Source organism: Nicotiana sylvestris, chromosome 4 (genome assembly GCF_000393655.2).
Source record: "Nicotiana sylvestris chromosome 4, ASM39365v2, whole genome shotgun sequence".
Lineage (NCBI taxonomy): Eukaryota > Viridiplantae > Streptophyta > Magnoliopsida > Solanales > Solanaceae > Nicotiana > Nicotiana sylvestris.
In genome coordinates this window covers 114,384,726-114,402,945 of record NC_091060.1, presented here as the reverse complement: position 1 = coordinate 114,402,945, position 18,220 = coordinate 114,384,726, and the positions used below count along the sequence as shown (strand labels likewise).

The window sequence follows — 18,220 nt, the reverse complement described above, 5'->3', positions numbered from 1 at the left end:
ATGATTGAGGATTTGATGGACCATTTGAGGTCGGATTTCTGAACTTTTGATATGTATGAACTCGTGGGGAGATAAGCAATCTATTAGTGCAAAAATTATTGACTTCCGAGATATGGGCCCGGGGGCTGGGTTTTGGTAATTTCGGAATTTGTGCCCTTTATTGATTGTTTTCGCTTGGGCTTCGTTCCCTTAGCATATTTTGACGTCCTCGTTTTGATTTTGGATAGATTCGACGCGAGTGGAGGCGATTTGAGGGGCAAAGGTGTCGCGAGCTAGAGATTTGACCGGTTTGAGGTGAGTAATGATTGTAAATGATGTTCTGAGGGTTTGAACCCCGGATTGCACATCATAGTGCTATATTGAGGAGGTACACGCTTGATGGCGAGCATGGGGTCGTGAACTTTTGGGGATTGTGACTTGGTCCATCCCGATTGATGATTTTACCGTGTATTTGACACAAATCTATTTGTTATCATTATTATTTGGGCTGAATGCCATATTGGGCCTTGTGCCATCTATTTGAACCCTTCGGGACTTTATACTTGAACTCAGTCATGTTACTTTCCACTGTTTTTCATACTCAGCCATGTTTACTTAGTTTTAAGACTTAAGTGGTATTTTAAATAATGTTTGGGATGAGAAACACTGTTTTACTATTGTCCTAGGGGCTTGTGAGGATTTTTTGACAGAATAAGGCTGAGGGCCTATGTTGTGAGGAAACACTGATATTGATTTGAGGCTGAGGGCTTGAGATGTGTATGCCACAAGGTGGCTTAATTGATATGAGGCCGAGAGCCTAGTGATGATGCCACGAGATGGCTTGATATTGCACTTGGGACGTAAGGGGCCCCTCCAGGAATTTGCACACCCCCAGTGAGCGCGGGTACCCATTGTGATGTTAGATTGAGCCCGAGGGGAGGATTTCTTGATATTGTGCCTGAGGGGAGAACTTCTATTTGTTTACTTTACCTTAATTGTCTGTCAATTACCTGCTTACTTGTTGAAAAAGGATTGTTACTTAATTTTTCACCGGTACTGCTTCATTATAGAATGCCTTGTGCCTTATGTGTTTTCTTACTTTCAGTCGTTATTTACATTTGTTACTTACTTAGTTGGAGTACTCACTTTACTCCCTGGACCCTGTGTGCAGATTCAGACATAGCTGGTTCCGCTCCCAAGTGTTGATCCCTCTAGCTTCAGGCGGACATTTGGAGCTCACAAGGTAGTTGTTGGCGTCTGCAGCCCCGTGACTCTACTCCTTTATCATCTCTATCTCTTTTCAGACATCTGTACTAGCTTATAGACTTAGCAGACTTGTATTATGACTTATAGATGCTCATGACTAGTGACACCCCGGTTAGGGCTGTGTATGGGTGTTCTTCTGTGTATTTATGTTATCATCTGTCATTTTGGACTTATTTTAAATGTTCTTGATGCTTAACTGTTAAACAAATTGGAAAATGGGAAGTTTCGGCTTGCCTTGTCTTCACAAAAGGCGCCATCACGACCGGGTTCAAGTTTAGGGTTGTGACAAGTTGGTATCAGAGCCCAGGTTACATAGGTCTCATGAGTCAGGAGCAGGTTTAGTAGAGTCTCGCGCATCGGTATGGAGACGTCTGTATTTATCCTCGAGAGGCTGCAGAACCTTTAGGAATAACTTTATACTCTTGAAAATTCTTGTCGTGCGAACTTGTTGATCTGAGTGCTAAACTTCTGTTATTCTATTCTCTAACAGATGGTGAGGACACGCGCTATCGGACAGGGTGGATGACCACCAGTGCCACCAGTTGTGGCCACCAAAGTCCGAGGATGCGGTCGTGGTTGTGGTAGAGGCAGAGCAGCGAAGGCAGCACCTGTAGATCCACTAGCTGCCCCACTTCAGGGACCAGGCCCAAGCTATGGATGCTCCAGCAGCATCAGCTCAGGTACCAGTCGTGCCCATCGTGATTTCGGGTCTTCAAGAGGCCTTGGCTCAGATCTTATCAGTTTGCACTAGCCTAGCTCAGGCGGTTTCGGCCACTACAGTCAGATCTACTTCTCAGGCTGGGGGAGGCAATCAGACTCCTGCCGCTCGCACGCCTGTGTAGGTAGTGCCAAGTCCCGGGGGCGCATCTAGCCCAGCCAATTGCAGCTGCTCAGGACTATGTAGTTCCTGCCATGCCGGAGGATGAGCAACGTAGGTTGGAGAGATTTGGTAGGCTTCAGCCTCCGACCTTCAGTGGTGTAGAGGGCGAGGATGCCCAGGGCTTTTTGGACAAGTGTCAGAGGATGCTTCGTACACTAGGTATTCTGGAGACCAACAAGGTCACTTTCACCACTTATCAGTATTCAGGAGCTGCTTTCACTTGGTGGGAGGATTTTGAGAGGCGTAGGCCTATTGGTGCAGCACCTCTTTCCTAGCAGTAGTTCTCCGTTCTCTTTATGGAGAAGTATGTGCTGCATTCTCGCAGAGAGGAGTTGCGTAGGTAGTTTGAGTGGTTGTGTCAGGAGGAGATGACCGTGTCACAGTATGAGTTGAGGTTCTTCGAGTTAGTTCGTCATGCCATTTGGTTGGTCCCGACAGATAGAGTGCGGATTAGGAGGTTTGTTGATGCTCTTACTTATCAGCTTTGTATTCTCAAGACCAGGGAGAGGGTGACTTGTGCTACTTTCGAGGAGGTTATGGATATTGCCCATGAGATTGAGTCTGTTCATCGCCAGGAGCGAGAGGAGAGGGAGGACAAAAGGCCTCGAGGATCTGGAAGTTATAGTGGTGCTCCTTCGAGGGTTCAGTTTCAGTATGTTCGAGACCGTCCACTCAGGCATGCTCATCCTGCTCGCCCAGGTTATCGTGGGCAATCATCGGATCATGGTTATCACAGTTCCTAGCAGGGCCAGTCATCACTTAGTGCCCTTCCAGCTCAGATTTCATCCCGTGCTCCATCAGTCTAGGGCTCTTCTATGCCGAGCGCATCTGCTAGTCACTCCGGTGCGAGGGGTTCCCTTCAATCCCCTTCTCCAGCACCTGGGATCTGTTTTGAGTGTGGAGAGATGGGTTACATGTGGAGGCAGTGTCCTTGTCGTTTTGCTAGTTCATCCCAGCAGAGGGGTCGATCATCGGCTTCAGTGCCAGTTGCTTTATCTCCACCCGCCCAGGCAGCTAAGGGTGGAGGTTAGTCAGCGAGGGGTCGCCCAGAGGGGGAGGTCAATCAAGGGGCGATCAGGCCGTTTCTATGCGCTTCCAGGCAGATCCGATGCTATTGCTTCAGATGCTATCATTACAGGTATTGTTTCAGTTTGCCACAGAAATGCCTCTGTATTATTTGATCCTGGTTCCACCTTTTCTTATGTGTCCAGGTATTTTTCTCGTTATTTGGGTACGCCCCACGAGTTTCTTGCTTTACCTGTTCATGTATATACCCTGGTAGGCGATACTATTGTTGTAGACTGTGTGTACCGGTCGTGTGTGGTGACTTTTGGGGGTTTGGAGACCCGAGTGGATCTATTATTATTGAGCATGGAGGATTTCAATATCATTTTGGGCATGGATTGGCTATCTCTGTGTCGTGTTATTCTGGACTGTCATGCTAAAACAGTTATGTCTACACCGCCACAGATCGAGTGGCGAGATGTGACTGATTATGTTCCTAGTAGAGTGGTCTCATTCTTAAAAGCCCAGTGTATGGTTGGGAAGGGTTGTCTTTCGTATCTAGACTTTGTGAAGGATGTCGGTGTTGAGACTCCCAGTATTGATTCTATTCCAGTTGTGAGGGATATTCCCAATGTGTTTCCTGCAAACCTATCCGGCATGTCACCGGAAAGGGACATTGATTTTGGTATTGACCTGGTGCCGGGCACTCAACCCATTTCTATTCCGTCGTATCGTATGGCACCAGCGGAGTTGAAGGAATTAAAGGAGCAGCTTCAGGAACAACTTGATAAGAGGTTCATTCGGCCTAGTGTATCACATTGGGGTGCGCCAGTTCTGTTTGTGAAGAAGAAGGATGGTACTATGAGAATGTGCATTCATTATAGGCAATTGAACAAGGTAACAATTAAGAACAAGTATCATTTGACTCGTATTGATGATTTATTCGACCAGCTTTAGGGAGCGAGTGTATTCTCCAAGATTGATCTCCGTTCAGGTTATCACCAGTTGAAGATCAGAGATTTGGATATTCTTAAGATGACTTTCAGGACCCGATGTGGTCATCATGAGTTCTTGGTGATGTCTTTTGGGATGACCAATGCCCCAGCAGCGTTCATGCTTTTGATGAGCAGCGTGTTCTGGCCTTTTCTTGATTCGTTCGTGATTGTCTTCATTTATGATATTCTGGTGTACTCGCATAGTCAGGAGGACCACGTGGAGCATTTGAGAGTTGTGTTGCAGAGATTGAGGGGGGACAAGCTTTATGCAAAATTCTCCAAGTGTGAGTTTTGGCTTAGTTCAGTGGCTTTCTTGGGGCACGTGGTTTCTAGCGAGGGTATTCAGGTTGATCTGAAGAAGATAGAGGTAGTTTAGAGTTGGCCCAGACCGTCTTCAGCCACCGAGATTCGCAGCTTTCTTGGTTTGGCATGCTATTATCGCTAGTTTGTTCAGGGATTCTCATCTATCGCATCGTCCTTGACCAAGTTTACTCAAAAGGGTGCTTCATTTGGTCGGACGAGTGTGAGGAGAGCTTTCAGAAGCTGAAGACAGCTTTGACCATAGCTCTAGTGTTGGTTTTGCCATCAGCTTCAGGTTCATATACTGTGTATTGTGATGCTTCGAGAATTGGGATTGGTTGTGTATTGATGCAGGAGGGTAGAGTTATTACTTATGCTTCTTATCAGTTGAAGCCCCATGAGAAGAACTACCCCATTTATGATTTGGAGTTGGCTGCCATAGTTCACGCGTTGAAGATTTGGAGGCATTACTTGTATGGCGTATCTTGTGAGGTGTTCACTGATCATCACAGTCTCCAGCATTTGTTCAAGCAAAAGGATCTTAATTTGAGGCAACGGAGATGGTTGGAGTTGCTTAAGGATTATGATATCACTATATTGTACCATCCGGGAAAGGCCAATGTGGTGGCCGATGCTCTGAGCCGAAAGGCAGTAAGCATGGGGAGTTTGGCATATATTCCAGTTGGGGAGAGACCTCTTGTAGTTGATGTTCAGGCCTTGGCCAATCAGTTCGTGAGGTTAGATATTTCGGAGCCCAGCCGGGTATTGTCTTATGTGGTTTCTCGGTCTTCCTTATATGATCGCATCAGAGAACGCTAGTATGATGATCCGCATTTGCTAGTCCTTAGGGACAGAGTTCGGCATGATGATGCCTGAGATGTGACCATTGGTGATGATGGGGTGTTGAGGATGTAGGGCCGTATTTGTGTGCCCAATGTAGATGGACTTCGAGAGTTGATTCTGGAGGAGGCCCATAGCTCGCGGTATTCCATTCATCTGGGCACCGCAAAGATGTACCAGGATTTGAGGTAGCACTATTGGTGGAGAAGAATAAAGAATGATATTGTAGGATTTGTAGCTAGGTGTCTCAATTGTCAGCAGGTGAAATATGAGCATCAGAGACCGGGTGGCTTGCTTCAGCAGATGGATATTCCCGAGTGGAAGTGGGAGAGGATCACTATGGACTTTGTAGTTGGACTTCCATGGACTTTGCGGAAGTTCGATGTTATTTGGGTGACTGTGGATCGGCTGACCAAGTCCGCGCACTTCATTCTTGCGTGTACTACCTATTTTTCAGAGCGGTCGGCAGAGATCTATATCCGGGAGATTGTTCGGTTGCATGGTGTCCTAGTTTCCATCATTTCAGATAGGGGCACTCAGTTTACTTCGTTGTTTTGGAGGTCTGTGCAGCGAGAGTTGGGTACTCAGGTCGAGTTGAGCACAAATTTTCACCCTCAGATGGATGAGCAGTCCGAGTGCACTATTCATATATTAGAGGACATATTGCATGCTTGTGTCATTGCTTTCGGAGGGTCATGGGATCGGTTTCTGCCGCTTGTAGAGTTTGCTTATAACAATAGCTACCAGTCGAGTATTCAGATGGCTCCATATGAGGCTTTGTAAGGGAGACAATGTAGATCTCCAGTTGGTTGGTTCGAGCCCGGTGAGGCTAGGCTATTGGGGACCAACTTGGTACATGATGCTTTACAAATGGTGAAGGTGATTTAGGAGAGGCTTCGTACAGCGCAGTCGAGAAAAAAGAGTTATGTGGACAGGAAGGTTCGAGATGTGTTCGACATGGTTGGCAAGAAGGTCATGTTGAAGGTTTCGCCCATGAAGGTCCGCGGTTTATTAGACCTTTTGAGGTGCTTCGTAGGATTGGGAGGTGGCTTATGAGCTTGCTTTGCCACCTATCTTGTTGAGTGTGCATCCAGTATTTCATGTTTCTATGCTCCAGAAGTATATTGGGGATCCATATCATGTTCTGGATTTTAGCACGGTTTAGTTAGATGATGATTTGACCTATGATGTGGAGCCAGTAGCTATTTTGGCTCGTCAAGTTCGGAAGTTGAGGTTAAAGGATATAGCTTCAGTGAAAGTACAGTGGAGAGGTCAGCCCGTAGGAGGCCACCTGGGAGACCGAGCGGGAGATGCAGAATAGATATCCTCACCTGTTTGAGGCTTCAGGTATGTTTCTTGATTCGTTCGCGGACGAACGTTTCCTTAAGTTGGGGAGGATGTGATGACCCAGCCAGTCATCTCATGAGTTACCACTCCGTTTTCCCTATTTCTGCTTACTTACCCTTTGTTTATCCGTGTTATGTGGTATCGGGTTAGTCGGATCGAATTCAGAATGAATTTGGTAAGGTTTGAGACACTTAGTCTCTTTTGAGGAAGCTTAAGTTGGAAAAGTCAAGTGGATGTTGACTTATGTGTTAGAGAGCTCAGATGTGAGTTCTGATGGTTCGGTTAGCTTCGGGAGTGGATTTATGACTTAGAAGGGTGATCGGAATGAGTTTCGGAGGTTCTTAGTAGATTTAGGCTTGAATTGGCAAAGTAGATATTTTGGCGATTTCCGGTTGGTAGGAGAGATTTTGATATAGGGGTTGGAATGGAATTCCTAGAGTTTCAGTAGCTTCATTATGTCATTTGGGATGTGTGTGAAAAATTTCAGGTCATTTGGACGTGGTTTGGTTGGATTTTTTATCAAAAGCGAAATTCGGAAGATTTTAGAAAGTTTGGCTTGAATCCGATGTGTTTTGGGTAATTTAATGTTGTTTGATGTGTTTTGGTTATTGGAACAAGTTTAAATAAGGTATTTGGTTATGTTTGTGCTTTCGGTTGAGGTCCCGGGGGCCTCGGGGTGATTTCGGATGGTTAACGGAGAAGTTGAAATTTTGTTGCAGCAGCTGAATTTACTGCTTCTGATTTTTTCGCACCTGCGGATTGGGGATCGCAGGTGCGGCACCGCATAAGTGAAGAGTTGGTTGCAGAAGCAAAAAATGGTCATGTGAGCTGAGACCGAAGAAGCGGTAAGGTGATCGCATCTGCTATGTCGCAGATGCGGAAATGTGGTCGCAAATGCGGATTTGGCCTATTAAGTGATATCTGTAGAAGCGGAGGAAAGACCCGCATATGTGGTACCGCAGAAGAGGCTATTGTGCCACAGATGCGGAACAATTGGTCAGAACATATAAATTATTTCATTTAGCGAATTTGAGTTATTTCACCATTTTTGACTTCGGCTTAGGCGTTTTTTGGGCGATTTCAAAGAGGGATTTCAAGGAAACTTCATTGAGGTAAGGAATTTGCACTTAAAGCTCATTCCTATGCTACTATTCCATGGATTAGAGCTAGAAATTATGGAAATTAAGGCGAAATTTGGGGAAACCTAGGGTTTAGTATTGGAGACCTATGATTGAGGATATGATGGACCATTTGAGGTAGGATTTCTGAACTTTTGATATATATGAACTGGTGGGGAGATAAGAAATCTATTGGTGTAAAAATTATTGAATTGCGAGACGTGGGCTTGGGGCTGGGTTTTGGTAATTTCGGGATTTGTGCCCTTTATTGATTGTTTTCGCTTGGGCTTCGTTCCCTTAGCATATTTTGACATCCTCATTTTAATTTTGGATAGATTCAAAGCGAGTGGAGGCCGATTCGAGGGCAAAAGGCGTCGTGAGCTAGAGATTTGACCGGTTCGAGGTGAGTAATGATTGTAAATGAAGTTCTGAGGGTTTGAAACCCCCTGATTGCACATCGTAGTGCTATATTGAGGAGGCACACGCTTGATGACGAGCGTGGGGTCATGCACTTTTGGGGATTGTGACTTGGTCCATCCCGATTGATGATTTTATCGCATATTTGATTGAGATCTATTTGTTATCATTATTATTTGGGCTGAATGCCATATTTGGGCCTTGTGTCAACTATTTGAACCCTTCGGGGCTTTTTATTGATATTTCCTCACTGTTTTGACTTTACACTTGAACTCAGTCATGTTATTTTCCATTGTTTTTCATACTCAGCCATGTTTACTCAGTTCTAAGACTTATGTGGTATTTTAAATGATATTTGAGCTGAGAAACACTGTTTTACTATTGTCCGAGGGGCTTGTGAGGATTTTTGATTGAGTAAGGTCGAGGGCCTATATTGTGTGGAAACACTCATATTGATTTGAGGCTGAGGGCCTGAGATATGTACGCCACAAGGTGGCTTGATTGATATGAGGCCGAGAGGCTAGTGATGATGCCACGAGATGGCTTGATATTGCGCTTGGGCAGTAAGGGGCCCCTCCAAGAGTCTGCATACCCCCAGTGAGCGTGGGTACCCATTGTGATGTGAGATTGAGCCCGAGGTGCTGGTATTGTTCTGAGATGTTTCCTGAGGGGTGGATTTGTTGATACTGTGCTGGAGGGGCGAACTTCTATTTGTTTACTTTACCTTAACTGCATGTCAATTACCTGTTTACTTGTTGAAAAGGGATAGTTACTTAATTTTTCACTGGTTTACTACTCTTAAATCGTTTTATTGCTTCATTATAGAATGACTTGTGCCTTACGTATTTTCTTACTTTCAATCGTTATTTACATTTGTTACTCACTGAGTTGGAGTACTCACTTTACTCCATGCACCCTGTGTGCAGATTCAGGCGTAGCTGGTTTCGCTCACGAGTGCTGATCCCTCCAGCTTCAGGCGGACATTCGGAGTTCACGAGGTAGTTGTTAGTGTCTGCAGCCCCGTGTCTCTACTCCTTTATCATCTCTATCTCTTTTCAGACATCTGTACTAGCTTATAGACTTAGCAGACTTGTATTATGACTTATAGATGCTCATGACTAGTGACACCCCGGTTAGGGCTGTGTATGGGTGTTCTTCCACGTATTTATGTTATCATCTGTCATTTTGGACTTATTTTATCATATTGAGACTATTCTTGATGCTTATCTATTAAAAAAATTGGAAATTGGGAAGTGTCGGCTAGCCTTGTCTTCACGAGAGGCGCCATCACGACCGGATTCGGGTTTAGGGTCGTGACACGCACTTAAGGGTTCAGAGTTTTATACATGTAGCATATACAATCGTAGAAGATGCTGGTATACGTTAAAAGAAAGAATTGAGCCCAGGTCATAAACGAAAGATTAAATTATTAAAGGATTGTATCATGCATGTTCCTCAGCGCCCATGAAAGGCGAAACAAGATAACTAATACTATGAACCACATATCAGAAGATAGCTTAAGCCGACTTAAAGGACGATCAAAAGAAGGATGAAACTAAAGAGTTACATCACCTAAGTAAATCAGGAGTTTGATTATTGGACCCAGAAAAATAGAAACATCGTGATCAATAACATTGCAGGATCTCCCTTAAAATTAGAGGTACGAAAGAGATTGAAGATGTGATTTAAGGCTTTAAGGAAAGTAAGGTAAAGATGAGCAATGTACGAGATACGCAAAAGCAGAAGGTTGAGGATATTCCATACTTGGGATAGAAAGCTAGAAGCGCGAGGATTCAATATCCAGGAATGATAGCGGCATCGTCAGTGATTTCTAGGTATCGAGAGGTCTAGTTAAGAAAGTAAAGAAGACTTAGAGATGATTTGATGTCTCGCTTGATGTTCTAAAATAACACAAGGAAATTCAACCAAGTTCAAGGAAGATTACAAGTAGTATAAATAGATATGTATAGGTCGCAAGCTAAAGTATAGTAAAGCGACAAAGTTTTATGACATGATGTAAGAACGAGAGAAGGTGAGTGAGAAGGTACGAGAATGGAATAGTCCTCAGGATTAGGCCCATGAAAACAAGGGAGCTAATAGATTCTCTATGTTATAAAAAGCTCACTATAGCCTTAATGAACTCAAAGGAGTCTAAGATTAATAGCATTTAGAAGGAATGAAATGCTGACCTGGTAATAAAATGAGGATATAATTATGACAGATAAAGGATGACATATGGGCCTTCGTTTGAAGAATGATTTGAAAAAGAAAAAAAAGAGAAGGAGAAAAGATTTCGCTGGCGGTACGAAATTAGGATACCCCCATAAGGTGAATCACATTGAGACACTATGAAATACGATTATGGGAATCACTTCGAATATTCCTTGAGGTAACGTAAGCCCTAGGGGGAAAGTATTACGTAAGAAGTTTCAAGTTATCAGTTGTATATTGTAGATCAATATTAAGGTGAATCAACAATGGATGGACAAAAGTCACAAAGTATGAGATGAGATTAGGTCGTCATTCTAAAGATAAGCAGTAATGAGGAAGCATTAAAGGACTTAAATTTATACATATGGAATAAGCAATGAGAGTAAGCTGGGATTTGGTAGCAAACCTCAGAAACGATAAATTAAAGTAAGTATTATGCCAGTAAATTCATACGGATGGCTAAACGGACCTATGCGATAAGATATAGCAATATTCGTGAATTCAACAAAGTACCGAGCGAAGAACTTTAGTATACTCATAGATGCCCAAAGGGACATCTTATCAAGCTCTACATATCAAGCTTAGAGATTAGACACACTTACAAGGTCAAAATCGTACAGGCTGCATGATGAAAGGTAGCAACAGTTACAAGATTGGAAGGATTCCGACTATAAGTTGTGGTGTGAGAAGGAGGCCTAAGGGAGGAATGCCCTGGACTTTGGACTTATTCACCTAGATGGCAAGGGAAGTTCTAAAGTATTCGGAAGATATAAGTTATGAAAATGATAAGTGCATCAGTCAACATTACAGGACGAATGTTCCAAAGGGGGGAATAATGTTACGCCCCGCAGTATTACGTTGATGTTATGCTCTGCAGTAATATATTACGATTGATGTTACATCTTGCAGTATTAAGTTAAGACAGTGTTGTACCCGACAGTATTACATTATGGTGATGTTACACTTCACAGTCATAAGTTACGACAGTGTTATACCCAGCAGTACTGTATTACGGTGATGTTACACTTCGCAGTAATAAGTTACGACTATGTTGCACCCTGCAGTATTTTACGTTGAATTTGTCATAAAGTAATTGACATCAGTCCAAGGAAATGATTATTCGGAGATTATAAGGATTGTAAGTGATGAATAAATTCGTGAAGGTGAGAGGGGAAACAAGTCGAAGAAAATGAATTTCGTTGAAATTTGGTAGTTTGGGATAAAATAGGGCTCAGGCTAAAATACTCGGTATTTATGGACTAGTACAATTCAAGGTACCACATGACCAAAATAGTAAGGCGTATAAGGTATGTGAAAAGTGAGTAATATTTCAAGTAAGTTGGAATAATTCTCAATTTTGCGGGTAATTGATTAATTATCGGGTAACAAGACATTACCCAGTTAACTAATAAATGGATAAAAATTTATAAATTTTACCCTCAAGAAAACGTGGCAGTCGGCCACAATTTAAAACAAATGAGTCTTTAGTCATTTAATAGGTGGCAACCAAGTAGCAAAGTGAAAGGACACTTCATACTTATATTGGTATATCATCATAATATTAGTCATTTTACTACAATGAGAATTTAGGAAGTAATTTTCAAACAAAGTTTCTTTAACAGAACAAACTTTTGCCATTCTTAATTTCAAACAAAAGAGAATAGAACGTTGCTATTATCAAATTCAAGCAAAGTTCTGATTCTTAATACTTCATTACAATGAGAATTCTTTGCAATCTTTTCCAAGGACATTACACGGATTTTCCCCTACTCCAGGTATGTTAAGGCTATCCCTTCTTTCTTTTAGCATAATTCATACGATACGAACAAAACGTGCAAATGAACAAATTCCATGAATGACTCTATTCATAGAAGTATTAGAGATATCTATGTTCTTGAATTTCCGTGTGTCATAATATTTTATCATATGCTCATGGGTCTCAGAAAAAAATACAAAAGTTGAAAAGAGTTTACTTTATGATATTACTCAAAGGCAAAATGGTCTTATGAAGCTTCGAAAGATTTTATTAACGTACTTTTCTTGCATTGCATTCATGTGCACTGACCCATGACCAGATAGCGTTATATACACGTATATATGTATATTATATTTATATGAGATACGGGATAAAAATTACGGCGTTATATATACACCACCACCTGATTAGCTGGTATATGATGATGATGTTGCCCACAGTGATTGAAATATGACTCAGACAGTGTTATATACACGTACATATACATATATATATATATATATATATATATATATATGTAAATGGGATATGGGAATGGTTATGGCGTTATACACGCACCACCACCTGATCAGCTAGTATACGATGAAGATTTTGCCCACAGTGGCCGATATGATATGATGGGATGCCCTCAGAGGCTGATGATATTATGAAACATGTACCTATGCACGACATGATATTCATACGCATATTCATGACGCTAAAAGTAATTTATGATTTGCAAAGTTATTCAGACTTACTTGAGTCATGTACTCTATATGTCTTCCATGTCTCTTATGTATTTATTTATGTGCCTTACATACTCGGTACATTATTTATACTGACGTTCCTTTTGCCTAGGGACGCTGCGTTTCATGCCCGCAGGTCCCGAGTGACAGGTCGAGAGCCCTCCAAGTAGGCTATCAGCTTAGCGGAAGATGTTGGTGTGCTCCATTTGCTTCAGAGTTGCTCGTTTGGTTAATATGATTTAGATGTGTATTTTTTGGTATGGCGAGACTCTATCCCGACCTTTATGACATTTATGTATTCTTAGAGGCATGTAGACATATGTCGTGTACATAAAAAATTGTACGGCCTTGTCGGCCTATGTTTTGAGTTTATAAAGGATCATGTTGGCCTATTAGGCTCGTATTTCATGTGTATATGATGATGTAATAAGAAAAATATGTTATGTTGATACTCGGTTGAGTAAGATACCGGGTTTCCGTCGCGGCCCATCGGTTTGGGTCATGATAATTTCATAAGATTTCCACCTAAAATCTAGGATTTTCTTTGTAGAAATTGAGAGTTTGGGTAGAATTAGGATTTTTGAAAAATAGAAATTTAGACCTCAAATTGAGGTCGGATTTCGAAACAAATTACATAACCGGGCTCGGGGGTGAATGGGTAATCGGGTTTTGGTCTGAATTTTGGGCTTTGACCAAGCGGGTCCGAGGTCGATTTTTGACTTTTGGGAGAATGTTTGGAAATTCTAAATTTATGCATTTTAATTGATTTCTTTTGCAATATTTGATATTATTGAGTCAATTGTGCTTACATACGGGTGGTTTGGAGGCGGATTCAGGGGGAAAGGCCCGGTAGAACTTTGAGTTGACTGCGGACTGAGGTAAGTGCTCTGTGAATTTCATGTGTTGTGACGTATATGCAATGTGACGAGTGCTTATACGTTGCCGAATTACTTGTTTCCCGGATTTCTGCTTTTCTTTAATTAGCTCCTCCCTGCCTTGACTGTTCTATGTTCTAAATGTCTTCCATATTTTATTTGCTACGTGTTAATCATTGTTTCTCCTGTTAAACATGTTAGATCTTTTCATGCTTTCATGACCCGTTGTTATTTGCCTTAATTGAATTACTTGCACCTTCTAGTTGTCATTACTAGACTGGTCTTGCCGTGTAATATTACATATGTGAATTTTCGAGTTTGTATGAGGTTTCCTTTCCGATTAAGCTTGACATTTATCAATCGTAGAGGTTCTTGTTATTTGAATTATGCATTTAACTGCACTCAGCGAATACTTGTACTGATATGGTGGGATCGGGTTGCACAACGCAACTGATAAAATAAGGGTGGATTGATATGGTGGAATAAGGGTGAATTTGTACTGATATGGTGGGATCAGGTTGCACACTGCAATAGGTGAAATAAGGGTAGATTGATACGGTGAAATAATGGTGAATTATGATACTAATTTTGTTATATGGTGGAATCGGATTGTGTACCGCAACATATATTTATTGATTATGATTGTGATATTATTATGGTGGAATAAGGGAGGATTGTGCTATGCGGTGGGATCTGGTTGCGCGCCGCAACAACCTATGTGCTTCTATTTCTCTGTACTGTGTTGGGTCTCGGTATTTTTCGTACGGAACTCTAAGGATTGGTAATTCTGATCAGTACTGGTTTCCTTTGAGGATTTAGCTATTTTCTTCACTTTACTGTCTTTTTTTGTTCTGTATTTCCTTGTCCTGCTTTATTATATACTGGATGCATGTTGTAATGTAAGTCACCTACCTTAGTCTCGTCACTACTTCGTCGAGGTTAGGCTCGACACTTACAGAGTAATTGGGGTCGGTTGTTCTTATACTATACTCTGCACTTCTTGTGCAGATTTTGGAGTCGGTCCTAGCGGCGGTTATTAGTGTGCTCGGATTTGCTAGCTTGTGGAGACTTGAGGTACAACTATTGGAGTCCCCTTCCCTTTAATTTAGCTGTGTATTTTCCTCCAGACAGCTTTATGTTTATTTCAAACCCTTGTTTGTACTATTCTAGTAGCTCGTGCACTTGTGATATCGGGTCCAGGGTTGTATCAGGTGTTTTGGATATTTTAGTTCCGCATTTTACTTTGAACTATTGCAGTTATTTCAGTTCTTTATCATTATTTTAATTTAAACTAGTGAAAAATGGATAAATTATTCTAACATTGGCTTGGCTAGCAAGTAAAATATTAGGCGTCATCACGATCCCGAAGGTGGGAATTTCTGATCGTTACAGCAGTGCAGCCCATTTGAGATTCTGATAGTTTTCCATTAGGTTTCAATTGGTAGGCGTTCTATTCCCGTTTCTTTATCGAAAAAATGAGTCCCTATGTCATATTATAGGTGTCGCTTGACTTGATGACTACAAATTATTTGCTTGACACTTCATCAGGAAAAAGAAAAAGAAAAATTATTTGGTGTCACATTTTGCTGTCTCTAGATATTAGTTACATACAATATGATGGGAAACGGAGGTTTTCATGCTCTACAAATTTAGCTGGAATCACTGGTAGTTGAAGCTCTATAGATCTGATTTCTTTCAGGACAGTTAGGGTTAATACATCTTCTTACATCTGTATGGGCTGATTCAGAAAATAGGAAGTTTAATTTGGTTACTTCAGGTAGGTGGGCACAGAAATAGCTATATGTTTTCATTTTTCCTAATGCATTTATTCAACTGCCTAGTGAGAAGAAGCTGTAGAAAGGAATAGGGGAGGCAGTTTTCTATGAATTTTTATTATCTCTGAGAATTCTTAAAACAAATATATAGAACAAATTTCTTTAATCTTATCACTGGTGTTGTCTTTTCTAATTTTTATCTCCAAGACATTGAGAAAGTTGCTGAAATTATGAATTAAAATTTGGAATTGATGGCTCATTGGGTAACTATGACTCTCATTCTTGTTTCATGTATGTATTTATTTCTAATACAAAAAACGTTTTGTTATCTTAGTTACAAGAAACTTTTGAAGTACAATAGTGACAAGTTAAATTTTTTGATATCTTAGTTACAAGAGAAACTCATGTTATTGTTGTATCTAAATCCTCATTAACTTGTTTTCTTCTTAAATGTTTATATTCCTTTGAAGTTATCTCTTTGTAACAGACTAGAGAGTTCAAAATTATGCTTGTGTATTACATAATGATGTTTTGAGCAGGTTGCAAATTTTGGGATATAATAGGAAACTCTACCGAAAATTTTATGAATTTAGAGATTTAGAAATTATTTGAGTAATCAAATTGGTCATTTAATTTTGAGCAGGTTGAAAATTTTGAGCAGGTTAAAATATTTGGGATAGTCGTATTTACAAAATAAACTCCACCGAAAATTTTAAGAATTCAGAGAGTTAGAAATTTTCGAGTTATCAAATTGGTCATTCAATTACTTTGTCACTCATTTATCTTAAAAAAATTTATTTAATTATTTCTGATTGTCTTTTGCAGGTGCAGTGATTGCAGATGAAAGCAATGAAGAAGACCTTACTTGAGTGTTGTTGATCTTTGTTAGACTTTCTATTATCACGTTGAAGGATATTTTAGTTTAGAACTTTTTATATGCAAACTCATCTATTTTGACTTTTGAATTATTGATCAAACAATGTATTCATATTCTATTTTTGTTTATAGATACTGCTAGTTAGATATTTTAATTTTATTTCGTGGTTTATATAAGTTGTTGCACTAGAGAATATAACCGTTCCAATTGACCTAGAAAATAATAACAGCAGTCCCTATAACCGTCACAATATGTTGCATTATCTGTTGCAATAGGATTCTAATAATTGTACCAATATATCACAAGATCGTTGTAATATATCATGAAAACTATTGTAACAGAGTTAAATATATCTGGTATAATCGTACCACAACGGTTTATAACCGTCCCAACAGAACAGAAAACTATTCCCATAGATGGAACAATGTGTTACACCCCATGTTTTCGTACGTGAGAGTACATCGTTAATCTATTGATGTAAGCTCAGAAATGAAATCGTCTTTGAAAGTACATAATGTAGTTAATCATGTTATCTTGGAGGTTACAAATATTTAAGATCATGAATACCAAGTACAACGAGGGTTGGAAGGCTTAGAAGCTAACGAATTGAAGAAAATAAGTTTCGTAAAAAAAACGATAAGTTTGGAACGTTATAACATGTACTTTGGGATGAGACTAGGGTTTTTAACATGATAAGGAGGTTATTTTATGAGTTATTTTAGGCTTATGATAGTCGTGTGTTACGTTCTTAAGTCAAGCGAGTTGTGGAACAAAAGTTGGCAAAGGTCATCACAAGTTACATTCATAAATGTGCTGAAAATTAGGCCAAATATCGTGGAGCTTTTATCCCAATATACTTGGAATTGCGGTTTATCCACATATCAAATTGAATATCTACGAGTCTAGTTTCAAACGCATTAAACTGTTCATCATTATGACATCAGAGTAGATAGATATGTGCAATTTTTCGAGACTGCGCAGACTGCATAGATGATAAGTAGGTGTGTCACTGAAACATTTTGAGAAATACATTTCATGTGTTATATGAGGTCGTTTTGGGTCATATTATATACCAAATTTAAGGTCTTGGAATGTAGTTTCCAACTCTCTTAGCCGTTTGCTTATATGACATCCGGATAAAAAGATATAAGCATCGGAAGATGGCCAATGCTAGGGTGTCAAGCTACCACCTCTTTGACTTTTCAAAGATGGATATATATATATATATTCCCTCCGTTTCAATTTATGTAAACTCATTTGACTGGGCACGAAATTTAAGAAAAGAGAGAAGACTTTTAATTTTGTGGTATAAAATGAGGCACATATATTTTGTGTGGCTATAAATCATTGTGTAAAGGTAAATTGTTTCCAAATAAGGAAAGGGGTCATTCTTAGGTTCATATAAATTGAAATGGAGGGAGTAGTCCTTATGTCGTATCTTTCTTCACTTCTCCATGTACCACGACCAGAATAAGACCTCTAAACTTACACTTAAGCTCTCTTCAAGGGTTTCAAAGAGGATTAGCATCCCGGGTATGAAATCAAGAAGCAATAGCATTACAACAATTCCCGCAACGTAAGTATCGCTATATCACCTCTCCTTTCCTGTGTAGTTTGAGTTTTGGAAAGTACTTCATAGTTAAGAAAATGTTTAATTTTTGTATTTAAATATTTAAATATCAAGGAAGGTTGATAAATCAGTTTCCTAATTGCTAGAACTCACGAGAGGGTGATCGGAAGCTGTGAGTTCGATTTACTCCGCTTTTAGAAGACTGTTTTTATTACGCCCCACAATATTACGTCAATATTTCTTCTTGATGTATTACATAGTAATGATGTTACGCTTCACAGTAT

The 18,220-nt window shown here is 40.4% G+C and overlaps 1 protein-coding gene across 1 annotated transcript; it reads left to right on the top strand.

The window, feature by feature from the left end:
• The first annotated feature begins 3,496 nt into the window (after positions 1 to 3,496).
• Positions 3,497 to 16,358, top strand: LOC138890032 (uncharacterized). The gene is made up of 3 exons (XM_070173383.1): positions 3,497 to 3,986; positions 15,414 to 15,491; positions 16,315 to 16,358. The coding sequence occupies exons 1-3, from the start codon at positions 3,497 to 3,499 to the stop codon at positions 16,356 to 16,358; spliced, it is 612 nt and encodes a 203-aa protein (XP_070029484.1).
• Positions 16,359 to 18,220: the final 1,862 nt, after the last annotated feature.